This window comes from Myotis daubentonii, chromosome 2, assembly GCF_963259705.1.
Source record: "Myotis daubentonii chromosome 2, mMyoDau2.1, whole genome shotgun sequence".
Classification (NCBI taxonomy): domain Eukaryota; kingdom Metazoa; phylum Chordata; class Mammalia; order Chiroptera; family Vespertilionidae; genus Myotis; species Myotis daubentonii.
Genome location: NC_081841.1, coordinates 2,580,027 through 2,607,002, shown reverse-complemented (window position 1 = coordinate 2,607,002; position 26,976 = coordinate 2,580,027). Strand labels below are relative to the sequence as shown.

The 26,976-nt window shown below is 60.3% G+C and overlaps 1 protein-coding gene across 2 annotated transcripts in view; it reads right to left on the bottom strand.

Annotated features, from left to right (window-relative positions):
* PHF21B (PHD finger protein 21B) overlaps positions 1–25,579 on the bottom strand; it is a 51,354-nt gene extending 25,775 nt beyond the window's left edge. Inside the window, exons 1-2 of one of the 2 annotated variants that reach the window (XM_059681402.1) lie at positions 25,183–25,579; positions 24,222–24,287 (exon numbers count right to left, since the gene is read on the bottom strand). In XM_059681402.1, coding sequence (XP_059537385.1) covers positions 24,222–24,287; positions 25,183–25,236 — 120 coding nt within the window. In that variant the 5' untranslated portion in view covers positions 25,237–25,579. Of the gene's footprint in view, positions 1–24,221; positions 24,288–24,468; positions 24,595–25,182 lie in introns of those variants that run through there. The other variant, XM_059681403.1, reaches the window with a different exon arrangement.
* Positions 25,580–26,976: the final 1,397 nt, after the last annotated feature.

The window sequence follows — 26,976 nt, the reverse complement described above, 5'->3', positions numbered from 1 at the left end:
CCCGGGCAAGGGCCTGAGACCCAGCTCCCCGGGACACAAGGCAGTTCCCACGAGGTACCTGGGGGAGGGGCTGAGGAGTGACAAAGGGCTGTCACCAGGTTTACGGGACGTCCTCACCCTGTGCATCTCTTCCTCATCACTCAGCTCCTCGCGGATGACAGCGGAGGAGAGAGGAAGTCATCGCCAGCCCATTACAGCCGGGCAAGATGGCTCCAAATTAAATCTCGCGGCCAATGACCCGTCAATACTCCATTTACTCCTTGTTTAATGGCGGAGATACTGGGATTTGCCTGGGGTGGGGACCCGGGGGACCTGATGCTCAGGGGGAGACGGGGGTGTGGGCCCCAGGGCTGCTGCTGGGCCGCCCCGGGCAGCGGTGCCCACTGTGGGAATCCACTTGGCCTCTTCGGAACCCGGAAACAGTTGGATGGGCAGTCCTGCCACGAGGTGCATAATGACAGCCGCCCCTCCCACCCGCCTGCTTTCCGTCCGCCTGGCGTTTCCGTTGGCGTGGCTCCCGAAGACCCTCTCGCTCAGCTCCCTGAATCCCAACTGAACACAACCCCTCTCTGCACAGCCAGGTGCCGCCCTTCCCCTGGAAACCTCACTCCTGCACGTCAATCCCGTTTTTTCTGGGTTTTAGTTCCTTTATTTGGGGAAGCGCCTCACCAAACCTTCCCTGCTCCCCAAGTGCAAGCACTGCGTCTGGAGTGGGTGGAGGTGCCCGGCAGTGGGATCCCTGGTTGTGCCAAGAACTCAGAGGCCTTGTCAATCTGCAAACCTGAGCCCTTCAGTGACGACGGACGCTCATACCTCTGGTCTCGCTCTGGCCGGCGCAGCCAAGCGGCAACAGGTGCGGCCGAGTGGACGCGGACGCAGGCTCAGAGGCTGACGCTGGAGTCCTGGGTGGGGGAGGGGCTGGGGGAGGGCGTCACGTGGGCTCCCGGGCTGCCCCCTGCAGGCACTGTCCACTCTCCAGCCAGCAAAGACGCCACGTTTGTCCACATTCACGTTTGTCCACATTCACGCGCCCCTAATGGGTGACACGGCTGGGCCTTGGGGGAGCGACACAGCAGAAAACAGTCCTGAGAGAGAGGCCTGGCTCTGAAATTCAAATTTCTCCGCCTCTTCATCAACTTCTGAGGTGGCTTTGCTTCCGATTGGCTTTTCCAGGCCCATCGCTCTGAAGTTAATGAAAACATGAAAGGTGGGTAAGGGGACCCTTTTCTCCTCCTCCCTTTTTGCTCCAGGAAGTGGGTAAGGACTACAGATCTGGGCCTTTTGGGCCATTGTGCATTTTCATCGTTTTGTTAAAGGGAAGAAACGAAAAACCAAAGAAGCTGGAACCTAGTCCTGGCTGTGCCGGCCCGAGTGGACGGAGGTGCGATCATGGCTCTTGTGGCCCACGCTGCTCTGCGGTGGCGGCACGGGGTGCTGGGGCAGGCCGGGCGCAGGCTGCTCTGCGGTGGGCACGGGGTGCTGGGGCAGGCCGGGCGCAGGCTGCTCTGTGGTGGACACGGGGTGCTGGGGCAGGCCTGGGCGCGGGCTGCTCTGCGGTGGGCACGGGGTGCTGGGGCAGGCCGGGCGCAGGCTGCTCTGCGGTGGGCACGGGGTGCTGGGGCAGGCCGGGCGCGGGCTGCTCTGCGGTGGGCACGGGGGTGCTGGGCAGGCCGGGCACGGGCTGCTCTGCGGTGGGCACGGGGGTGCTGGGCAGGCCGGGCACAGGCTGCTCTGTGGTGGGCACGGGGTGCTCGGGCAGGCCGGGCACAGGGCCTGCACTCACAAGCCCTCGCTCACTCGCGCAGTTAACATACTGGAGTGCGTGAAGCTGCCTGGGCCTCATGGGGTGACGTTTCCTGGGACCCTCCAAAGCAGGAAGCTCCTCACGCAGACAACTCGGCACAGGCCCGGGAAGGGTGGTGAGGGTGCCCAGAGAGACGGACAAGTGGCCACAGGAGTCACAGAGAAGCAGCTGGAACCAGCACAGGTAGGAAGGCATAGCAGTAACCAGCGCACTGTGGAGGCCGAGTGTGGACTCGCTTGAGTGAGAGACTCCTGGGGGCCTCACCGTTTCGTGGGTTTTACCTCCAGGAGCCCCATCAGGTTCTCACAGTGAGACTGGGGAGGATTCCCCTCTGAGTGATGAGGGGAGGGCAAGCCCAATCTGAACCACAACAACAAACATCAAGCACTGGCTGAGTTCCCAGCGTTGGCAAGGCACCGGGAGAGCTGGGGGGGGCACCACGGGAGGGGGTGTGTGGCTCCCGCTCCTGCTTTCGGGACTGTGCAAACCAGCTGAGGAAATCCAGCCTCACTCTGCGCAGTCAGGGAAGACTTTCTTGGAGGAGGAAGTGCCAAGTCAGTTCTTAAAGGATTAGCAGGAATAAGCCAGGAGGAGGCAGAAGACACCACAGGTAGAATTAAATGTAGAAACAAAACTCGATGCATATGTCTTGGATACTGAGGTTCCATCCACGTCTGGAGCATGGGGGTTGGGGCTTGTGTCCCTGGACCCCGGGAGGAGGTTGGCCCCTCCTCCTTGCTCTGGGCTGGGGTCACGGCAGGTCTGCGAACAGACAGGAGTAAAACGTCGGTTCCATTCTTGGCCCTGGAGTGCTGGGGTGTGATGGTGCAAGCACACACGTGTGCAAGGACACAGGGTCTGCACGAACAAACCCTGATGTGACCCACGCTTGCATCTGCACATACACAACCTGCGCACACGCGAATGTTCCACACGGCACCAGGTCCTGCATCCACACGACGGTCGCTGAGCTTTAACCCTAGAGCAGTGGTTCCACCCTCTTGTGGCCACGCCCACCTGAGAATTTCTAACATCCTGATGCCCCCTCTCCCTGTGACACAGAATTCTTATTATTCAAAAAGTGACTCCTGTGCACGTGGAGGAAGCCTGAAAGGCCATTCACTTGGTCTACACAGGCTTCCAAAGAACATGGCATCATGAAAGAGAAAAATAAAAGAACGAAGGACAGCTAAGTGCTGAGAGAGAAATCACTAAGAAATTGTTAAAAAATAGTATGAATATGAAAAAATAGCAAATAAAGTATCAAAACTTAATAGAGAACCAAAATGCATAAATAGGTCACAATATACATTTATACGCTGTATTCGAGGCCCCTAGAACCATAAGAAGTGGACAAAATTCAGTTAATTCATTCTCGAATCGCCCCCTTAAAAACCAAATCGCCCCCCTGTGGGCCCCCCATTGGGAACCACCGCTCCAGACAGAAGCACTGTGCCGGCAGCGGGTCACTCCCAGGCCCTGACGCCAACGCTGCCAGACGCGGCCCGGCCTTGAACAGTGGGTGTCACATCGAGCCAGACGGCGGGGGTTGGGGGGGGGGGTGGATACAGTTCTCCCAACAGCAGGCATCCTTCCCCACGCTGGGTTTCCAGTTCGAATCAGAGCTGCCAAGCGTGAACACGACTTAGGTTTAATAAGACCAGAGTGGTATACGGAGATATAGGTGCCAACCGATTTGTTTTAATTAACGGTATAATGTTCTCTGGGTTATGGAGAGTTTAGATCATGTAATGCTGCTCAGTGCCCAATCGTTCAACAAGTAAATAAAAAAGAAATGCGGTTTAACGGACGGGAGTCACTGTGCCTAGAAGCAGACGCCCTGGGACTTAGAGCTGAGCCAACCCAGGGATCTTCCCATCAGCCCTTTCTGCTCCTCCAGCGCCGAACCACAGCCTGGCGGCGGTCCTGGCCCAGGACGCCCACCTCCTGCCTCCTCCACCTGCTCCCCCAGCTGAGAGCCTTGCTTCTCATTTCACCGAGGAAAGAGAAGAGAGAACTTTCCAGAAGTCACCACCACCATCTCTCTACCCCCCAAAGTGTATCAAGACACCTTTCTCTCCAGGGAGCGAGGCCCAGGGTCCCAGCTCCTGGCCGGCTTCTGCCTGCTCACTCCTCTGGGCACCTGAGCAGGAAGGCCAGGTGGTGGAAAGGCAGGTGCCTCGCAGGCTCACAGTGGGGCTCCTGTCCCCGGGCAACCCCCATGTCGGCCAGGGTGCCTCCTGCCCGGCCCTGCTCAGCCTGCCCCTTGGCCACCCTCCCAGCTAACGGGACAGTGCCAGACGCACCGGTGCTGTGCAAAGGCGCCCCTCCCCCTCGGCAGCACAAAGAGCTTTCTGACCGGGACGGCCATTCTCGGAGCCCCCAGCACATACTCCTCTCCCCCAGCGAGGAAGACAGGCGGGGCCGAGGCTCCAGGACCGGAGACCTGCCCGAAGCCGCAGAGGCAGGGTCCAGCCCAGGTCCCTGGGCTCCAGCCGCCCTCGCGCAAAGCTGCCGCTGCCCCCTCGCGAGGCTGCCCCCCTCAGCAAAGCTGCCCCCCTCGGCGAGGCTGGTCGCAGACAGGAGTCTGGGTCCGCGGGGCGCTGTCCGCGGTGCTGACGACGCGGCCAGCCATCCTCCCGCCGGGACGCCGGCGCTCCGCCCCGCCTTGCCCAGGAGAGGGCGCTGGGCAGCTTGTCTTTATTTCCAGAATTTCTCTTCGTTAACGGAACTTTTAAAAGGTGGCCTTAACGCTAATTTAGAAAAAAGCATATCTATGACCTGAGCTTCACAATGTACACAGCTCCTTCTGGAGGTGCCATGTGCCCGAGGTGTACGGCCAAGGACAGCCCTGAGCCGTCCACCTGCCCTAAATTAGCATCTCGCTGTGGGGTCTTTATTTATTTATTTATTTTAATTCATTTCAGAGAGGAAGGGAGAGGGAGCGAGAGAGAGAAACATCAATGATGAGAGAGAATCATTGATTGGCTGCTTCCTGCACACCCCCTATTGGGCTCGAGCCTGTAACCTGGGCATGTGCCCTTGGCCGGAATCAAACCCGGGACCCTTCAGTCCACAGGCGGACGCTCTATCCACTGAGCAAACCAGCCAGGGCTCACTGTGGGTTTGAGGCGGGACACGCCACCCCCACAAGTTCAGTGTAAAATGTCTGCATGTCTGTACTGAAGCAGTACCAGGAATGATCCAATGTGCGTACCGTTTAAAGAGTCACCATACCATCTGTGCACACAGTACCCGGCTTAACAAAAGAAAATTAGCTTTGAAATACTGCGGCCTGCCCCTCCCCACACACAGGTAACTACAATTTTGTGTATCATTCCGTGACTTTCTTTGTAGCCAAATATGTTTATCAAAACACCTTGTTTTGTTTTGCGTGTTTTTGAACTTTCTGTAAATGAAAGCATATTATTCTGCAACTTCCTTTTTTGACTCAACTACCCGTCCCTGAGGTTCACTGTTGTCCCGGCACCTGGCCTGGCTCATCCCTTTCACAGCCACACAGCGAAGGCGGACCTACTCACCACTCACCGTCAGTGGTGGTTCTCGCCACGCGTTTTGTTTTGACGGCTAGGAATGTGTCTCCTGGCCCACCTGTGTAAGGGCTTCTCCGGGGCATGTACGCACCCAGAAGCGGGATTTCTCGCCACAGGATATGAGTTTTACCAGATGACTCCACATTGTTTTCTACGTTCTCCAACTCCGGGTCCATGTGGGCTGGTCCCATGTCCACGGGCCCTGGGCACCGTCAGCGTATCCATGGGTGTCAGTCTGACACCGGACGGCTGGGCATCTTCTCCCATGTTGATCAACTCTTCTTCTAGGAAGGCTGTCTGACCCCCGCCGCCACCCCAAGCCCCGCCAGCTCCCTTAGGAAGGCTCTGGACCAGGGTTTCACTCCAAGGACCAAACACGGCCCATTGGGGACCGGAGAGTCATCGGTCTGTGGGCTCTGCTGGCACAGCCGGTGCCCACTCCAGGGTCCTGCCTGACAGAGAGCACTTTTCACAGCCCACAGAGCGCAACTTTTTCTTTGCCGCCCCTGCCAGCCCCCAAAATAATCATCCCTTAAACTGGTCACACTGAGTTCAGAGTGTTCTCAAGCTGCCCCCCAGGCACCCCGCCTCGGCCTCGGGCAGCTCTGACCGACAGCCGGTGTTGGGGAAGACTGTGTCGGTCTCACTCCGTGGCACCTGCATGCCCGGGCCAGGCCTGGCCCAGATCCGGAGCCCGAGGAGCCCCCTGATGGCTCGGGGTGGGAGGGACCGGGAGGAGCTGCCGCTGGGCTGCCCTGGGAGCTGCAGTGGCAGGGGCTGCCGCTGAGGCCAGTCGGACCATCTCCGCCGACTGGCTCTGCGTTTGCAGAAACTTCATCGCCAGCGCCTCTGTGATGCGCCCAGTTTTGTGTCTGGGTTTCCAAAGTCTCTCTTAGCACTTTTCTTTTTAAAATTGAGATGAAGTTCACATAATTTAAATATACGTTTGAAGTGAGTGACTCAGAGGCATTTACGACATTCGCCAAGTGGGAGAGCGACCGCGTCTGTCTAGTTCCGAACAAGTGTGTCCCCCACAGGAGCACGTGGCTTTCCCCGCTGGGCGCTGCGCCGGCACCCCCACTGGAAGCCTGGGATCCCCGTCCTGGGCGTTTCCACCCCGTCCCCCTCCTGGTTCAAAGTAAGTCACTGACAACGCACGCTGAGATAAACTAACTTATAAAGACGCAATCACGCCCTAGCCGGTGTGGCTCAGTGGACAGAGCATTGGCCTGCAGACTGAAGGGTCTCGGGTTCAATTTGGGTCCAGGGCACATGCCCGTGTTGTAGGTTTGATCCCCAGTGGGTGGCGTGCAGGAGGCAGCCGATCAATGATTCTCTGTCATCATTGATGTTTCTATCTCTTTCTCCCTCTCTCTTCCTCCCTGAAATCAATAAAAATATACTTTAATAAATAAATAAATATAAAGACGCAGTCACAAAGTTCCCAGCGTCTCCTAAGTCTGTGCCAGCACCTTACAGTGTAGTGTCACCAGGCACCCACCACAGACCAAGTAACTGAGGGCATCCCCATGGCAGCCCCAGGCTCTGCTGGGGACGCAGCCTGGGAAGGGGGGAGGGAGGGTTGAGCTGTGACCAAGACCTGCAGAGAGGTGAGCAGGGGACAAAGGAATCCACTGCGGCTGTCACAGTGGGGCCCACTTGGACGGCCCAGAAGGCTCACGCCCCCCAGAGGCCACACCCGCTGCCCCCGGGCACCACAATGTCACTGTACACAACAGGTGGGTCAGGACAGGTGAAGCGAGTAATTAGTTGTTACTCAGACTCGGGGAGCCGAGTCCCCTCACAAGGGTGAAGTGCCCCCGTCTAACCCGGGACCAGGAAGCACATCTGTCGCCCGCACTGCCACCCCGAGTCATCAGCACAGCTAATTACGGCTAATTGTGATATCGTTCCTGTCTTGCTGCTAATACACTTAGACTTGCTAATCAAATCAAACCCTCCCCTCGCGTGCGGCTCTCGCGTAAACGTTTCTGCAAAGAGAGAAGTAAATAAATACTCCAGCTTCGTTCTCTCGTCTCTGTAGCTGCAGACATATTGGGGGGCGGGGGGCATCTATTTGTCCCTGAGACCAAAGGCATAGAAGGAATCTGATGAGGAATTGGCCTTTGCTGCCCAAAGCTTCCAAGGAGAGGGGGACAGAGGGGAAGAGATCGGGGACTGGGGAAGAGGGACAGGGAGAGGAGGAGAGGGGAGGCGGGAGGGGAGGAGGGGGGAGGGTGGAAGAGGAGGAGGGAGGGAGGGAGGGAGGAGGGAGGAACGGTCACAGTTGAGCCTGTGCCATCTGTTAACCACTTTTCCTGTGTCGTGTCCACTCTCTCAGGGACAGTCTTCTGCAGCCGCTGGCTGGAATGAGGGCTCCTTCTCAGCACCCTCAGAGGTCTGAGCTCCCCACTTCCACTCCCCAAATTGGGGTGCTTGAATATGTTCCCAGGCCTGGCCTAGACCAGCATTGCCCTCGCCCAGCCTCAGAGTTACTGCCCAGGCGAGAGGAGCTCTCTCTGGGGTCCGCCGTGGCCATTTCCTGTCAAGTTTCCTTTCCTCTCACGGCAGGAGGGAGCGAGTCCATAGGACTGCAGCCACCGTGGTTGGGCCGAGACGGTTTGGAGCAGGAGCGCAAGGAGGAAAGAGGGGTGAGAAGCAGCCCTGGGCATCGGCTCTGAGCAGGAACGTCCCCACCGTCACCTTGAGATGCTCTCGGGCTGGACCCATTTCACAGATGAGGAGCCTGAGGCTCTGAAGGTCGTTTAGCCACTGAGAGAGGACGCAGGGCGACTCAGAGCCTGTGTCCCGCCCACTCCTCACGGCACCAGGCAGCTCAGCCGGTCCTCCAGCAAATCTCACAGCCACGGCTGCTGCCAGGCGGGGCCCACATGGCACATGCACACACACACACACACACACACACACACACACACACATCACCAGAAACTGAGAGCACATCCCGCTTCAAATGAGGCCATCGGTTTTAATTAATTTCGGACTTCGTGTGTTTCGGGCAATTATTTGTAACAAGGTTTACATGGGGCATTTAAAATTAATTGTGATTTCTACCTAGAAACCAATGCTTATTTTTTCAGTAGCTCATTGGGGATGCGTGCATATTACAGGAGCAGCAGGTTCCGTGCCAGGAAGCAGGCACCTGGGCCCCGGGAGGCGCCCACCCCGTGACCGCAGACCAAGCCAGAGAAGCATGAAATGAGGCTCCAGAGGACAAAACCGAATCTGACCTGACGGGGCCGAGGCAAGACGGGAGACCATGCCAGACCTAGAGCTGGGCGCCCACCGCGGCTCAGCGCTGCCGGTGGCTCCCAGGGGGTGCGGCACCCAGGCCACCTGGCTCGGGGAGCTCGCCGGCTGGGGTGGAGGCTGCAGAGGCCGCACCTGGAGTGGCAGAGGCCCCACGTGGGAACCGGAGGGGCACCCAGGGACGAGCCGGGACACGGACACTGGACCCAGGCCTCTCCCCAAACGCCACGAGGGCAGGAGGCCTGCACAGTAATCTCTTGTACTTCCCACATTTGTTTGTTAATTTTTTAAGAAATAAGATTTAAAACTGAACCTAAGAAAATAAATGCAGATGAACAGGAATGTCTACCAATCACAGTAAATGAAAACAGGCAAATATCACAGACTATTTCATGCCGTCACCGTCTTTCCCCCGTTCCACCTTTCCATAATGATGCCACATGACTATATAATGTAAGGATAATATGCAAATTGACCCTCATGGCAGAACCACCAGAACGACCGCTCAACCAGTCACTATGAGACGCACTGACCACCTCTCGGTCCCTTTCCCCAGCCGGCAGGCTCCCATTCCCTGATGGCAAATGGGGAACTGGGAGTGGGTGGTGGGAAATGCAGGGGGCACCAGGCCAAGGCCCCCACCCCGCCGGCTGCCCCATACACAGAGGGCGACCTGAGGCGGGGGCGGGGCCAGCGAGCGGGCGGAAGGGTCAACCTCTCAGTCCCTCCCCGCAGCCGCCAGGCTCCGATAGCCCAATGGCAAACAGGAACCGGGGGTGGGTGGCGGCAGGGAGTGGGGCCCGCTGCGGGCAGCTGGGGAAGATGGCCCTGATCGCAGGCCAGGCCCAGGGACTGTACCCACATGAATTTCGTGCGCCGGGCCTCCAGCAGTAATAAAAGCACGCATGCGTGCACCGGCCTTTGGAGCTTACGGAGATCACCACTCCCTTTTACAGGCCGGAAAACAGGTTCAGGAGTTCCCACGCCTTCCTCCGGTGGGCACGGTGAACCACCTGAGGGCCCGGAGCTGAGCCCCTGCCATGTCCCTACCTCCCCAATCTTTCCCTGAGGCGAACAAGGAACTACCATCATCTTCACAAAAATCACATTAATAACTGTAATTACCGCACCACCACCACCATCACTGACATCATCACATCATCACAAAATTCACCATCATCATCACCAGCACAAAAATAACCACCAGCATTATTGTTTAATATATTTTTATTGATTTCAGAGAGAGGAAGGGAGAGGGAGAGATAGAAACATCAACGATGAGGGAGAATCATGAATCGGCTGCCTCCTGCACACCCCACACTGGGATCAAGCCCGAAACCTGGGCATGTGCCCTTGACCGGGAATCAAACTGTGACCTCCTGGTTCATAGGTTGATGCTCAACCCCTGAGCCATGCCAGTTGGACTAACCACCATCATTATTAATAACCATCATTACCACACCACGGCCACCATCATCACCACCATCACCATCACAAGAGAGAAAAGGCTCCGCTGAGTGCTGAAGAAGATGCAGCCCACACCGTGCCACTTGGCAGGTGCCAGGGAAAGGCGACGGCGCCCAGAACCTGGTTCTCGTACTCCGGGCTCCGGAAGCTTGCGGGGAGCGTGCCACTCTCCCAGGCCCAGGAATGGAGCTTCAGGCTCCACAGGGCAGGGTGGCATGGCGCCTGCTGGCAGAGGGAGCTCCAGGGAGAGCCAGGGGCAGGCTCTGGGGTCCCTGAGCGAAGGTCCAATCAGGGCCTGGGTCTCCACGAAGCCTGAAAACACTGCAGTTAAGTGTAAACAGTCCCCTGAGAGCTAAAAACCACATGTGAAGAGCGATAAGTAGCAATTGCGTCAATGAAAGTCCTCCACATGTATGCCAGTTACATATAAACCTCGCTCCGTAACCACCAGGGAAGTGTGTAGGGTGGCAGCCTCACTGCACAACCCAGGGGTCCGGCTGCCGTCACTCACTACCTGAGCCAGTTAAGCAGAGACGGGGTTGGGTCACGCAGGAGCGTTTATTCCAATCTTGCCGGCAGGAGGGGGAGCAGCAGGTCAGCCACACAAATCCGCTCTGCCCCTCCCCGTAAGCCAGGGGTCGAAGGGCAAAGATTACGTGGGGAAGTAAGAGTCACAGGCAGGGAAAGTAGGCAGGTGTAATGGTTAGGGCAACAGGGCTGGAGGGCGCAAGGTGGTAAACCTTCCCGTGATGGTCAGCTCTCAGGTGTGAGCTCCCGTGGCCCAGGGTGTGGGACCCGCAGCCGCAGCCGCAGCCGGGTGAGAAGGCGCTTTCTCTAGTCAAACAGAGCCACCCCGGGGACCCGAGCAGGATGGCTATTTCCTGTAATCGTAGCTGGCCCCCAGCATCCTATTTCTGCCCCCAACAGTGGGATTGTTTATCTTGTTCTTTTTCATGGAAAGTTTTCATTTTTAAGAAAAATCGCGTACTGTGGCCTCCTCCTGGGATTGCCTTCCAGAGCCTCAGTGTCCCCACGGAGCCACCGTGACCGCGGGCCCCGCCAGAAGAGGAGCAGACGGCGTCCCAGGAGCGGGCCGGGATGTCTGATGCCTGCTGAGTGACAGCAAATGTCAGAAAAGTCCCTGCAAAACCAGTCCACGCGCCCAGGAAACGCCCTGCACCGCGGTGGGTAAGAGGCGCCGGCCGTCCAGGAGGCCTCCGGCCGCACAGGACTCACTGCTCGGGTGTTGCCGTTGGCGACTTCACAGCTTTTAAATCTTGACACGCACAAGCCCCGTCTTTAAGGACGTGACGTCACAGCAACACTGTCACATCTGGTTTCCCAGCACATCCTCCGCGCCCATTGCGCACTCACTGACGTGCAACTGGTGCCTCTCCGTGTCAGACGCCGCCGACGCCGCCAGCACCTCACTGCGCTGAGGAACCTGCTCCCCACAAACAGCAGCGCCTGGGACGGCCAGCCCAGCCCTGAGTGCTGTCTGCCTCCGCCCAGATATGGGGGTCACTCCTCCTCACCCGGATGTGCCAAGACGCTAAGTAAGTAACCTGGAAATCACACCAGAGTAGGAAGAGGTCCACAGGGGTAGCTGGATCACCATCACTGATGTTATCACCATCCTCACCACTGCCACGGCCCCAACAACCACCATCACCTTTCTCTCCACTCACCACCATCACCACCATCATCACCATCACCATTATCACCTTTAACACCACCATCACCACCATCACCACCATCATCACCATCACCACCATCATCACCTCCACCACTACCATCATCACCACCACCATCACCACCATCACCACCATCATCACCACCATCACCATCACCACCACCACCTTTAACACCATCACCATCACCACCATCACCACCACCATCATCACCATCACTACCATCACCACCATCATCACCACCACCATCACCACCATCACAACCACCACCATCATTACCACCACCACCACCACCATCATCACCATCAGCACCACCACCACCACGGTCACCATCATCACCACCCTTGCCACCACCATCATTACTGCCACAACAATACAATCCAGATGAACCCAGAGGTGCCTTCCCGGCCTTGAATGAGCAGGACCTCGTTCAAGAGAAAAGAACACCGGGGGAGAGCGCCGAGGGCAGGCTGGCGGCCGGGCGTTTAGCACGTCGGGGGACGGGCAGGAGATGAGGCTGAAGCACTGACCCGAGGCCGGGTAATGAAAGGCCTGTCTGGCAACCGCACAGAACTTTTAAATCTTCCTCAAGCCACTGGCTTCCAGACTGCGCTCCCTGGAGCCCCTGGCGCCTCCCACTGGCCAGTGCTCCTGCAGCTGCGGGCAGAGCGGGGCTGTGGCTGCGTGCGGAGGGGGGGGTGGGGGGGACCAGCCCCCGACCCAGCTTCAAGCACAGGGCGGCTCTGTGTGACTCAGACGTGGGCTCAGACGTGGGCGAGAGGCTAGGAGAGTGTCCAACACATGCAATGGGGGAGGGGGAGATCGTTTTTAAGCGCCGAGAAGTAACTTAGGGGCGAAACTTCAGAAAAATAACCTGGTAACAGAGTGGCAGACAGGCCCTGGAGGCGGAGAGAGCAGCCAGCCAGCCAGGACTTTCCAAGGGAAAGCTGCTGAAGGTGGCTGGAATCCCGGCGGGAAACAGTGAGAAACAGGAGGGGAAATGGAGGGGGGGAGGGATGGGAGCCGAGGCCAGCGGGGCGCCAGGGAGGAAACCACTCCTCTGAGCCCCCACGGAGCCCCTGGCGCCCCTCTCTAGCTCATGCTCCCGACTCAGGGGGGAGTCGGCGGGGGCGTGAGGATGGCGGACACCTCGCTCGATGTCACAGACTAGCAAGGACCAGAGGTGGGAGCTGAGCGCTGAGCATAGACTGTGCAGAGTCGGGCTTAGAGCAAAAACCTCCCGGTCCCCGGGGCTCCGAGCACAGAGAGCTGCCAGCCCAGGCGGCCATACAACTGCTCCCCATGGTGACGGGAGAGCAGACATGGAGGGCACGGGTCTTCCTTCTGTGGGGCGCCCCTCCAACTCTCTTCCTCCCTCTCTCTTTCTCTCTCTCTCTCAATCCCTCCCCAGCCCAGGGCTCTTCCCCTGGCCGTAGGGCACGGGGCTGTACACACCCCCAGAGGCGCACACTTCCACTGGCCTTCTGCGTGTCCGTAGCATCGTCCTCACTCCTGAACCAGAGCAAAGCAGGTGAGACCACGGCTGGCCGGTTTTCAAACTGCATTCGCAAACCCTCGTCAGACTCTCCACTTCCGGTGAGCCAGGCACAGCAACAAGTGGTGCCCCCAGATTTTCTGGGGTGTCCTGGTTCCCAGTATTCAAGTCAGACGACAGGCCATCCTACTGCTCCCAGCGGAGCCCGGACAGCAGTTTGTCTCAGCGCCGGGCTGTAGGAGCGGGTGGGCAGTGACCGCCTGGCGCTGAGTCACTATCGAGCGCCACCACCTATCTGACCCCAAACCACAGTCCGAGGTGGGCGTGACTGGCTTCCATTGGCAGGTGTAGTGGGCTGAATCGTGTGTCCCCCCCCGAAATTCAAGTTCACCCCAAACCTCAGAATGTAGCCCTATTTGGAAATTGGGTCTTTGCAGCTGTAATTAAGTTGAGGTCACACTGGATTAGGGGGGCCCTTCATCCAGTGACAGGGGTCCTGATAAAAGAGGCACACGCGGGAGACCCCGTGAAGATGGAGGCAGGGCCTGGGCCATGCGGCCACAACCCAGGAGCCCCTGGTGCCCCCAGGGGCTGGAAGGGGCAGGAAGGACCCGTCCCTGGAGGGAGTCCAGCCCTGCGAGCCCCGACTTTGGACTCCTCGCCTCCACACTGAGAGGATGAAGTTCCATTGTTTGCGTGAAGCAGGAGTGTGTGGTCTCGGTCCCGTAGGCGGTGAGTTGAGCAGGGAAGTGCCCGAGCAGCAGGTGCTGGGCTGAAGGTCGCTGGCCCCGGGGCCTCTCTCCTCTCCCTCGGCCCCTGCCGCGTGCTCCTCCTAGAACATTCCCCAGGCCCCACAGGCTGCTGACTGCGACGAAAGATGTGCAAACGTCCCTACTTCCAAATGAGTGCCATTGGAGGACCGGAGTCCAGATGAAGATACCCAAACCCCGGGAGCGCTGGGGACAGAATCCGCACGGGCGGCCTGCAGCGCCGGGGCTGGAACTCCCGGAGGGCCGCCCGCCCCCAGGCCCGGCCGCGGTCCCTTCCAGCTGGTCCCCCGCGCCAGCCACCAGCCAGCAAGGTCCCTGCTCCCCGCGCCGCTTCTCTTTTTCATCAGCTAAACAAAGCCGGGGAGACGCAAACAGCCTTGGGAAGGCGGCGCCCGCCTCCCTCCAGTCCGAGCGGAGCTGGGGGCGGGCGGGGATGAATTACCGCGCCCAGCTGCACCAGGATGTAATAAAATGTGTTGCTAAGATACAAGTGCCCAAGAAGTTCATTAAAGGACACTTTAAACCGCGCTGCCAGCGCTCCTCCCCGTAAAGGCCGCTGATTGGGTGCCGTCCTGTTTATAATTAGATCCGTGATATGAAGGCGCGGCCCCCATTCACGCGGCTCGGCAGAACTCGCTAATAAAGTAACTTCCACGGCGGACTCCGCCCCGGGCAGGCGGCCGGGCAGGCGGGCGTGGGGGGCGGTGGGACTGTGCTCTTTATGGAACTAGATTCCAGCTCCACTTACTTCTCCAAGGGAGAGGGCCGCTCTGGGAGAACCTCCAGCCCCCGCACAGGAGCGGCTGTTCCCGCAGGAGGTGGGTCTGGGGCGCAGGCACGCTGGTTCCCGGCGCACAGCAGACAGGCTTGTCTATGGGCCCCGCGCCTTCACTCACATTTATCTACCACCTGGCTCTCCCCGAGTCTCCTACGGGTCTAGTGCTGGGCACGCAGGCATCACGGAGCCGGCGGGTGAATGGGGGTGAATGGGGGACTAGACTACAACCCGTAGGACAGAGCCCGGAGGGGACGGAGCAGGTGACGGGAGAGGGTCATGGGGGGGGGGGGGGCACGGGAGCCCACACGTGGGACCTGGCCCGCAGTTCCTTAGGCCAAAGGTCTTTGAGCCCCGCCCCCAGCTAGGCCTCCGGAGCAGCCACAGGCGCTGGTTTCTGGCTTCTCTGCAAAACTCTACGGAGCGGCCGACAGGGGTGGGGGGCAGGGTGGGGCTCCGCCGCAGCGTGGGAGCTTGCTGTCTGGTTCTAATCATCTCAGACTGTAAGCAGGCGGGACAGAAGCCTCGGTCTCGGCGTTTCTGAACCACAGACTCAGCTCCGACCAGCCAGGGCGCTGCCTTTCCTCCACCGATCGGGCGGGTCTGACGGACGGACATCAGGGAGCCCTGATGGAGCTGCAGTCAGCCTTCTGGTAAGTTCCAGCTTCTAGTCAAAATCCTGCCCCTCTTATCCAATACGGCCAGGGGGCCCTTGAAAGGCAGGGGTCAGTCATGCCGGAGAGGACAGCCCCCCAATCCCTGCCATCAGCGGGCCTCCCCTCACTCTCCCGGGCACTGGAGGCGCCAGGCCCGGCCACAGGGCCTTTGCACAGGCTGCGCCCTGCCCTAGAACACTCTTCCCGCAGAGGGCACAGGGCTCACTCCTCCGCCCCTGCAGTGCTGCCTTCTCAATGAGGCCCTGGACCATTCATTTAGAATACCCACTGCCCCCTCCCCCACCCCCAACCTGCTCTACTTCTCGTCAGAGCACGCACTCCAGAATTCATTTATGTCTATTATCACCTCTCTCTCTGAGACTGGCCATGTCTCAGGAGCCTGTCCCGTCCACTGCGGTGCCCCAGCGCCCTGTACCGGCTCGCCCCAAGCAGGCACCCAGGAGGCACGTACTGGACGTCACGACTCCATAATGAGCGGTGATCACTGGAGCCATCGCCGTCTGAACGCCGTCTTCTGGACACACGCCCGCTGTCAGGCTGGTGGGCACACAGGGGGGATACGCACAAGGGCTTGAGCCGCAGGGAGCTCTGCCCCTGCTCCCATCCTGTCCCCTACGCTGAGCACGCAGGCCCCCCATCCCAGCTCCGGCTCCTCGCGGCCTCCCCGCCATGGGCCCACGTCCAGCGCCTGCAGCCGGAACGGTGTCCGGCCCCGTGGCTCTGTCCGCACTGACACCGGCGACTCCGTGTTGCCACCTCTCCTGTCGCACCAGGACCAGCCCTTGGAGGGACCAGCCCTTGGAGGGACCTCTTGAGCACGTGTCCCCGGCAGGGGCAGCCCGGAGCAGGCTGCTGGCGAGGTGGGCGAGGAGAACTGCTTCCGGGGGGCTGCCCGCAGGGACCTGGGGAGGCGGAGCCCTGATCACCACCGAGACCTTCATCACGTTCATTACGGAGTGGGCTGCAGCACCGCAGGAAACGCTGCTTGTCATGTAACCTGCACCTCGCGTTAACTTCTGGATCACGGTCTCGCACATGTATTTATTTTTAATTGCATTTTCAAGTTCATTTACATGCGCAGATTGGCTTTCCGCCTGAATGGCATCAAAGGGAAACACAGCTCCCTGCCCCCCTCTCTTGCCCCCGCCCCATCCCTGCCCTTTTCTCTTTCCCTGCAGGGAGAGCCTCTCCCAAACTGATGACAGCGTCACTCACAGACAGCCGGCTGGCGCCCCCCCCACACACAAGAACCCCCTCTGCTGCTTCAAGTAACTTTCTGCTGCCTCCACTCGGCGACTAAAAGCACCATTACTTCTCCTAAAGATGGCCCCCCATACCATCTCTCAGCACCTTTCCTGCTTGGGAGGGTGACTCGTCTGCCCATGTGGCAACTCTGAGCCTCACGCTGCGGGGGGGGGGGGGGGGGCGCACAGCCCGTCCTTCCCCAGCGTCCTCGTGAGGCTCCCGCACCTGAACACGCCCATCATCTGACAGCACGTCTCACGGACACAGTTCTGCGCCCTCCAGTGCTGCCTGGCCCCTCCCGTCACATCAGAAGTCCTGGCCCCGACAGCCTCCCAGCCGCTCAGAAACCGCTGGGGGCCCAAGGTCCTTCCCTGGGGGCCCTGCTGCCACAGGAGGGCAGCTCGTGCAGGACCGCAACACCTCCCATGCAGGGCACACCCTCTCGGGCAAGTAGCTTCTGAAAATAATCTCCCATGCACAGAATTTAGCAAATAAACAGGCTTGAGGGGCTGTGGGTGGGGTCGGACCAAACCTGGGATCCTGGCTCCCCTGGGCGCCGTGGCATCCACACTCAGGGCCTAGCATCCCGCGTGTACGAAGGGAGCTTGATGGATGTACCCTGCCAAGACCCCTCGCCTCTCACGTCCTGTCCTTTAGGTCATCGGGTCGCGTCTGGGGGACACAGGCCCTCGTGTCCACCGAAGCCCAAAGCAACCGGAGGCTGCAGTCGGGACAAAAGCCGCAGGTGCCCGCCCACTCCTCCAGGTGACAATGGCTCTGGGCACCCCGGCTTTCTCATCTCAGATGACTGTCAATAAAGCAATGTTGGTGACAGCTCCCTCCCACCCGGCTGGCACGTGCGCCCGCGTCCTCACAAACCCTCAGGACCACGCAGCCTGGGAAGTGGCGTTCTCCACTGAGACAAGGACCAGCCACCTGCCCTCCTGCCTCACGGGGCTGAGGGTGCCCCTCAAACCTGGACAAAATATTACACCCCCCCCCAGGGATATACTTCCTTCTGCTGCCTTTTAACCAGACCACCAGGCGCCAAGCAAAAAATCCAGTGCGGCCCGCTGGGACCCCATGGGATGCCCGCCTCTGAGACAGCTCAGGACCCCTGCACCTGAGACCCAGGGACCCAGGCTGCGACCAGGAGCTGCACCAGCAATGTCTCCCGCACCCGGAAACTGCTGGGCCGAGCAGCAAGTAACTGCCCATACAGAACGTCGTAAGGAAGCACGTTTGCTCCCCTGGAGAACAGAGGCCATTTCGACATGAGAAGCTGCCTTCACCTTAAAGTGTGAAATAACAGCCGAGGTGGGCAAGAGGAGCAGAGGGTGGGGGAGGCGGATCCGGGGGCTCCTCACAGACGGCGGGGGTGAACTTGCTTGGGGTCCTTCCAAACTCCCACCTGCTGCTGGCTCAGCCGCTACCCCCAGACCCCACCCTGCGTCCAGCCGGCTACGCACTCCCCACCAGGTGCAGCCAGGGGCAGCCCCCATGCAGACGCAGGGACCCGGTGCAGACAGGGGCAGCCCCCCGGCAGACACGGGGACCCGGTGCAGACAGGGGCAGCCCCCGGCAGACGCGGGGACCCGGTGCAGACAGGGGCAGCCCCCGGCAGACGCGGGGACCCGGTGCAGACAGGGGCAGCCCCCCGGGCAGACACGGGGACCGGGTGCAGACAGGGGCAGCCCCCCGAGCAGACACGGGGACCGGGTGCAGACAGGGGCAGCCCCCCGAGCAGACACGGGGACCGGGTGCAGACAGGGGCAGCCCCCGGGCAGACACGGGGACCGGGTGCAGACAGGGGCAGCCCCCCGGGCAGACGCGGGGACCGGGTGCAGACAGGGGCAGCCCCCCGGGCAGACGCGGGGACCGGGTGCAGACAGGGGCAGCCCCCCGGGCAGACGCGGGGACCGGGTGCAGACAGGGGCAGCCCCCGGGCAGACGCGGGGACCGGGTGCAGACAGCGCCCCATCCCAAGTTCTGCGACCTTCGGCCTTCGACCACAGAGCAAAATCACCCCCATTATCCCAGCGTTTCTGACAGGCTCCAGCCACTGTTGCCTGAGCGTGGGCACTGGAGAAGCTACAAGACGCCAGGCCTTTCCGGTCCCAGGCGGAAAGTGCCGTCATCTTCCCCACATACTCGGCCTTGGCGTTGGGGTTCGGATCAGGTCGGGGTCAGATCAGGACACCACGGCCCATGGCCCACAGCTCCTCCGCCCGCAGCTCCTGCGCCCGCCAGCTGGGATGTCCACAGGCCTGCAACCTCTCAGGGCTCCGGCCTCCTCCGAATAAAACGGACACTAAGAACCGGCCTTCCCGGCAGGGCTGTATGTGGTGAATGAGCCGGTCGGAGGGGCCCGGCTCGGGGTTCGAGTCAGACAGGAAAGCTGGGGGGGAGCAGGTAATGTCCAAGGCCCACTTGTTGCGGACGGGCTATGGGCAGAGCCCCTCTCATGTCCTTTCCTGAGCGCGTGCCCCGGTGTTCCCATTCCTAACGGCCCCTTCCTGGCGCTCTTCCGGGAGGGAAATCAAATCCGGGGTCTGGTCCCCGAAAGCCCTGTCCATGCCCAACAGCAGCGGGAAGGCCCGCCTCGCCCCCAGAGCTGGAGACTGAACCAACAGACCCCCCAAAAAGGCCGCCTCCAGCCCCGAGTGGCCAGCCCGTGGCAGGCAAGACGGTGCCCACCACAGAGGAACGAGGCCGGGCTGCGGCGGGCGCACCGGGCGGCAGCCACGGTCACCGGGGCTCACAGTGAGACAGAAACGGCAGAGCCCGGACTCGGTTCCTGACAAAGGCGTCGGAGGAAACACCTGGTAAAACTCAAGGCAAGTCGCATGGCCAGCAGCTCTGAGAGGCAACGTGGGGTCACGAAGTGACCATCGGCTCATCCCACTGAGAGGTGATGGTGGGAGGGACCGGGGGTGAAGGACAGAGGGAGAGAAGGGCCCCGGGAACCTGGCTCAGGAAGGTGTGGGTCCAGGACACAGGCTGTGCGAGGGGCAGTGCGTGGTCAAGGGCATGCAGGTGGCAGGGGGCGAAGCCAGGACCAGCCCCGCTGTCGCAATCCACGCTCCTTCCCGCCGAGTATGAAGCGAGGGGTGCTGGGAGGGGCCGTTCTCTTTAACATGCAATGATGCCTTTTGAAGGAGGCGACCTCAAAGTCGTGGTCAGAAGGATGAAAACATAGCCTCCTGCCAGGCCGGCGTGGCTCAGTGGCTGGCGTCGACCTATGAACCAGAAGGTCACAGGTTGGCTTCCTGGTCAGGGCACATGGCTGGGTTGCAGGCTCGATTCCCAGTAGCAGGAGGCAGCCAATCAATGATTCTCTCCCATCACTGATGTTTCTATCTCTCCCTCCATCTCCCTTCCTCTCTGAAATAATAAAAATGTGTTTTTTAAAAGTAGCCTCCTAGCCCTATCCGGTTTGGCTCAGTGGATAGAGCATCGGCCTGCGGACTCAAGGGTCCCAGGTTCGATTCCGGTCAAGGGCATGTACCTTGGTTGCGGGCACATCCCCAGTAGGGGGTGTGCAGGAGGCAGCTGATGGATGTTTCTCTCTCATCGATGTTTCTAACCCTCTATCCCTCTCCCTTCCTCTCTGTAAAAAATCAATAAATATATATATTAAATAAATAAAAAAGTGGCCTCCTGCACAGGAGCAAACGCAGGAAGAGGCCCTGGGAAACAAACGCCGGGAGCGTCCCGAGGGAGCCTGCCCTGCAGCCCCCGTGGCGGACACTCCCAGGGAGGGACCCCTCTGGTGTCCAGCGCGGCCGGTGACTCACAACGAAGACAGGATTCGGCGCCCGGTGCACACCACGTACATGATACCTTTCCAAAGACATACCTTTACTGCTGCACTTGAGGCCAGCCCTCGAGTCCAGAGCCCTGCCAATGGACAGCTGGGGCAGAGCGCAAGGCCCCACGCTCCCCCCCAGCTCTGTCTGCCACCCCAGCGTGGCCTGCAGCTCACACAGCAGGCTCCTCGGGGTGATGCTGAACTCGCATGAAGTTCAGGCCTGGAGATGCCCACTACACGTGCACCCAGTGCGGTGCGGAGAACGCCACAGAGGGAGCAGGAAAGCCCTCCGGTGTTCGGGACGGGCCTGTTATTCACACACAAGTGCTGGTCACTTGACGATCGAGGTAAAAATGTTACTGCCTCTCTGCATGCGCTGCAAAGTCACGGCGTAAAACCACTGGAGCATCAAATGGAGTCTCACACATCAGATCTCGTTAAAGAGGGGTCCTGGCTCCACCACAATCCAACCCAGCCCCAACCCAGCCGCGGGGCAGCCACACCTAGCAACGAGAGTGGCCACAGCTCAGCTCTCACCAACTCCCCACGCCGCCTTCTCTTTTACAGAGAAAACATGAGCTGTTTTCAAATAGCGGGGTCCTGCGGAAGCCGGTTGCCTTTTAATCCCTTTGTCCACCAATGGCAGGAGTTGCACAGAATCTCGACTTCTGATCAACAACCAACCCATGTACTTCTAGGAATCCTTGGTAACATCTTTAAACACTTGTGCATGTTTCTAGAAGTAACGGGGGGGCGGGGGGGGGCGCGCACATTGCCAAGGGTATGAATGGGAGACTGATAGCTTCCCACCAAGAGATGTTGCTCCGCTGCTACTGAATTCCTAACACGTGGCTAGTGGGGCCACCCGCTCATTTACTATCTGGTCCATCACCCACGTGTGCGCTTTTAATGGGAACTTAACCTTTATGTCCCACATTCTCGGTGGGAGTAGCACAAAAACAGGTCTATGAGTTCCTCCCCAAGCCAACCTACACATGAACACTACCTTTAAAATGATCTTGAGTTAAGCTCTGAAATACCGGCTTTTTCACCCCTGCTCCCACATCTCAGCTCCTCCTGGGCAGGTCCGGGGTGACCAAGCAGAGCCGGGGTGCAGCCCAGAATGACCTCCAAGAGCTAGTTCATCCACCTTTTCCCCAGCCAAGCTGCCAATCACCACTAAGCTCTCCCAAGCAGAGAGAGAGACACGGGTAAATGTTAAGTCTACCCAACTCATTTCATAGGTGACCTCTGCAAGATGTCAGCTGGGAGCCTGGGAGAGAGAGAGGCAGCTTTATTAGCATGCGGCACCAGGCCCCAGCCCCCTCCCCCGCTTTTATGAGCCCTTGTTATACAAAATGCCACAAAGGGGAAAGGAGAAACAACGCCCGTACAGTTACAAACACAAGTCCGGTTGGCCAGGCCAAACCCTGGCGGCTCACCAGAGGTTATTGGGAGTCATTTAAAAGAAAAACACTTTCAAAAAGCCTGAGAGCAAAAGTTTTCATCGTCTTTCTTAAACCCATATACACACAAAAAGATGGAGGTACGTTCCCTTCGCAGGCATCCTTCCCCATTCAAATTCCTCCCCCATTCCAATTTAAAGGCAAAGGCGGCCTGGAGTCGGACAGCTGCCTCCTTCGAGGCTGCACATCTTCCCGGGTTTCCCCTCACCCTCTAAATCCCGGCGTGACAGATAATAAACAGCTACTCATTTACGAGCATCATAAAAATTTAAACAGCCTGGAAAGAGTTGCTACAATACAGAAGAAACGAGCAAACCTAAGCTCCGGAAAGCCACTCGGAACAGTGAAACTATTGCGCCGCAGAAGCGCACATAAAGATACATTGTTGCCATAAAAGCTGCGGGATTAGCGGATTTTCTCTTTTAAATCTTCTTCTAAAAGTCAACAACTTGCCGTATTTTTACCCAAGTGGGGAAAAAAAAGGCTTAGTAACCCTCAGCTATCACACGGTGCCAGATTCGGTGGTGGCTTCTTTTTTTAAAGAAAGTATCTGATGCGATTCCACGCAGTGATTAACCATCTTTGTGCTCCGCCGAGAAGGGGCCTCCAACCCCTCCCCCTCCAAAAATGGCATCGAAGCAATCAAAATGGTAATGCCGGGCCGGGGTCCCCTCCCCCCGCGAACTCCCCGACTTCGCTGGGGCCGCGCGCCGGGCCCCCCTCCGGCGGGAATGGAAGCTTCCACTCCCGAACCGGCGGGTGCGCGCGCGGCCGGGGAGGGGGCCGCGGCCCCGGCAGAAAGGGGTTAATGCTTCCGTCCCAACCCTCCCGTCCAGCCGGGAGCCCCCGAGAGCGCAGACCCGCGCGGGGAACAGCCATCTTTCTTTCCGCAGCCCCCGGCCCCCTCCTCTGGCGCACGCTCCCTCCCATCACTTTTCAACTTTAAAGACTCGAAATGAACGCCCGGCCTCCGAGTTCTCCCTCTATGGTCGCCGCCACCCCCGCCAATCTCCTGCACGTCTCCCGCTCCCCCCTCCCCCGGCGAAAATTCCTCCGGGGAGGGGGCATCAGCCTGGATTGGGGGAGAAATGAGGGGCCTGATCTGCGGCAGAACCGGGCGCGGGCGCTGTCCAAGTTTGGTGCTGACGGCGCGGCCAGCATTCCGAAAGAACAGCGATCGAATGCCAGGGGGCGCGGCGGGCGGGGGCGGGCCGCGGTGTGCGGGAGGGGGTGGGGGAAGAAGGGGGCAGCGGGAAGGGGCGCCGGCGTCCCCGCCCCCAACACCCCCCCTCCCCCTCCCCCCGGGCGCCAGCTCGGAGTCCCGGGAGCGCCATTGGCTGCGCCACTCAAAGTTCTCGGCTCGGGGCGGCGCGGGGAAGGGGCGGGAGTGCGGGGAGGGGAGGGGCGGGGTGGGGGGAGGGGCGCGCGAGGCCGGGAGGGAGGGGGCGAGGGGGCGGGGGCGCGCGGCCGGCCGCGCTCTGGCGGCGGCATCTGTTCGTGGTGCTGAAACCCCGAGCGCTGAGCTCAGCGCAACTAAGTCACAATGGACAACTTTTCCTTCCGGAAGAGCCGAGAGGGGGTCGGCGGCCGGGCCCCCCACCCCGGGGCGGAGGGGCTTCTCCTGGGTCCCCATCTACACCTGACGCCCGCAGACCAAAGTGGGGGCAGAATTGGGGGACCCCGGGGGCACGTTTCTTTTGTTCCCCGGGAGCTGGCGTCAGGTTCCAAGAATAAAAAGTGATGCGGGAGAAGTGAGGGGCGGGGGCGCCCAGAGTACCGCGTCTGCACATAAAATGTGCAGTGAAACCCAGAAACCGCCCCCAAGTAGTTTGGTGTCCAGGCCCAAATGACCGTCCCCTCGACCCCTACCCTCAAGCCGGCGTGAAGGGGGGCCCCGAGCCGGGAGAAATGCCCACATTCCCAAAACATGTCCACCAACTCAAAATGGACGCCGGGCTGCGCGCCGCCTTTTAAGTGCAGCTCCTGTCGTTCGGCCACTGCACTTTCCCCCTCGGCCTCTGAGAACCCGGCTCTTTCTTTCCAGAAAAGGGGGGCCCGGTAACTCTGAGGGCGGCACACGGACTCCGTTGGGAGTCTGAGCGCGCTGCGCTGAGGCCGGCACTTTTTCGGGTGCTGCCAAGTACCCGGCGACCCCCCTGCCCCCCGAGGCGGGGGTGCACGCAGGCCCAGCTCGCTTACTTGTTTGTCACTGAGCGCGGCGATCCGCGGTGGCCTCGCGTGGAGCTGCTGCTTGAGGTCGCCGTTCTGCGGACACACGGAGGGGGCTCAGGCTGGCAACCCAGGGGGTCGAGTGCGCCCCGAGCCCCAAGGGCCTCAGCCCCCGCCCTGCAGCCCGCGGGGCCAGGCCGCCCGCAGCGCGCCCCCAAGTTCCCCCGCCACGTCCCGCACGCGCGGCGGCCGGGCAGTGCCGTGCGGGGCCGCTTACCTGTGGCTGCCGCCTCATCGGGGCAGCTCGCGGGGCGGGGCGGGGGCCGAGGCCACCCGGCGGCGCGCCCCGAGCCGTGCAAGTTTGCAGGCCGGGGTGCGTGTGCGAGTGAGTGTGAGTGTGAGTGTGTGCGGGGGGAGGGGGGAGGAACAAAGAGCCAAGTAAACACGGCGAGTCCGTGTCGAGCGATGCTCATAAATATTCAAGTCGCGTCCTAATCTTCCACACACACACACACACACACACACACGCACACACACGCGCACGCCGCGATCCGCTCGGGCTCCGGCCGCCGCGCCGCTGCTCGCCCAGCAACAATCGCCAAAACTACTTGTGCAAACTGCGCAGGTTTGCAACGGGGTGGGGGCCCCCGGGGGCGGCGCACACACTCGCACAGACACCGGGACAGGCTCCCGAAGGGTTCCCACCCGGCACCCTCAGTCGTGCAGAGCCCGCGTCCAGAACGAGAAGACACCGGGCGCGGGTCCCGCGGGCCCCCGACCCACCGCCCCCCGAGACTGTAAAGGATTGCAGGGTGGAGGGTAACCCAGCGGGGTCCTGCAGGCAGGGACTTCCCCCACCCCGGGGCAGGCTCAAGAGGGAGTCCCCTCCGGGAACCTTCAGTCGAGCAGACCTTGCGGGGAGGAACGGGACGCCCGGCTCGGGTCTCTGGAGTCCCCACCCCACCCCGGCCCAGGGCCCCCCGCCGCCTACCTGGTGGCGCGCGAGTTCCATGGCGAGCGCCTCCGGCCGGCTCTGCAGCTCCATCCCGGCAACTTGGGCAGCACTTTGCGCTCACTTTGGCCCCGGCTCCCGATAAGTTGCACGGCTCCGCGGGGGCGGGGGCGGGAGCGGGCGGGGGCGGACCGGGCCTCCCGGGATGGGGGACACGAGCCCCCTCCCCCACGACCGAAAGGGAGGGGGGTTGGCGAGGGGGAAGAAAGGCGGCCGGGCGCCCCGGCTCCAAGCCCGCGGCCACCCCAACTCTTCAGGATGCCCGGCGGCAAGTTGCGCCGGGTCCGCGGGCTGCCCGAGCCGCCCGGCGCATGGCCCCCCGGCGCCGGGAGCCCCGCGCAGCCCCGCGCAGGCCGGCGCGCTCCCGCCCCGCCGCCGCCGCCCCCCCCCGCGCGAGCCGCCCGCCGGCAGGGACTATATTTCGTCCGGCGCGCGCGCCTGGATCTCGCTGGGTCTCGGTAAAGTTGTGCCTCGGCTGGATGCTAATTCGGCAGTGCCCGGATGGAGCGGCCCGGAGGAGGGGGCGGGGCTAGGGCCGGGGCGGGGCCGGAGCCCGCCGCTCGCCCCGCCCCCGCGCTTGCGCTTGCGCACTGCCGCCCGGCCATGGCCGGGCGCCCCGAACAGAGAACAAAAGTGGCACCGAGGAGTTCAAACTCGCGGGTCCCCGGCGTGGGGCGCCCGCCTCTGGACGCTCTGGCGGGGCGCTCCTCCTCTTGCCCTCCCAGCCAAACCCGAGGATAACAGGGCCCCCATCGCCCTGCTCTGGGGAGCGCAGCCTAAGGCCGGGGTTAAGGATCCTTAGGTCCGTTTTTCATGTCTTTTCTCCTCCGGCTCTCGCCGGCCCCTCGGTTCCCGCGCCCTCTTCCCCTTCCTATTTGTTTAACTTGTCTTGCGTCCCGCCTGCCTCCCCGCACACAGCGCGGCGACTTGGGAGATGAAACTCCTGTGCCAGACGCCCCGCCGCCTGAGGGCCACCGTGTGGTGCAAACAGCATGAACATGGATCTCTTCACTACTCCGTTAGCGACTTTTTACACTCACACGAAACTCTCAACAGAGGCACCGGGCTCTTTAAGACCGTTGTTAAAAATCGTAAACGTGCCGGTCCATGTGACATAAAACAGTAACTATAGCCGCGGGAATCACATTTCCGAGCCCCCAGGCCCACAGCCAGGAGGTCCATGTCTGCAAGTCTAGTCCAGCGGGTTAGCGCCGCGGATTTATCATGCTAGTGGATTTATCATGCTAGTCAATTACTAGGTGCATCGGTTAATAATGCGGATTTTTTTCACCAGATGGAGTTACACGTATGGTGATATATATGCGATTTGATATGTATGCTATTTTGTTGTATTGACAGCAAGCTTCAAAATTTCACGTGTCAAATTTTCTGAAGGTGTTAACCTCATAGATATTTCTACTCTTAAAAATGTCGAATTTCGTGCCAAAAAAAAGAGCATTTGCAGGAAGTTTTAATTCATTTATTTTTTTTTAATTAAATCTTTATTGTTCAGATTATTACATTTGTTCCTTTTTTTCCCCCCCATAACTCCCCTCCTCCCAGTTCCCACCCCACCCTCCGCCCTCACTCCCCACCCACTGTCCTCATCCATAGGTGCACGATTTTTGTCCAGTCTCTTCCCGCATCTCCCACACCCCTTTCCCCCCCAAGAATAGTCAGTCCATTCCCTTTCTATGTCCCTGATTCTATTATAATCACCAGTTCATTCTGTTCATCGAGATTATTTATTCACTTGATTCTTAGATTCACTTG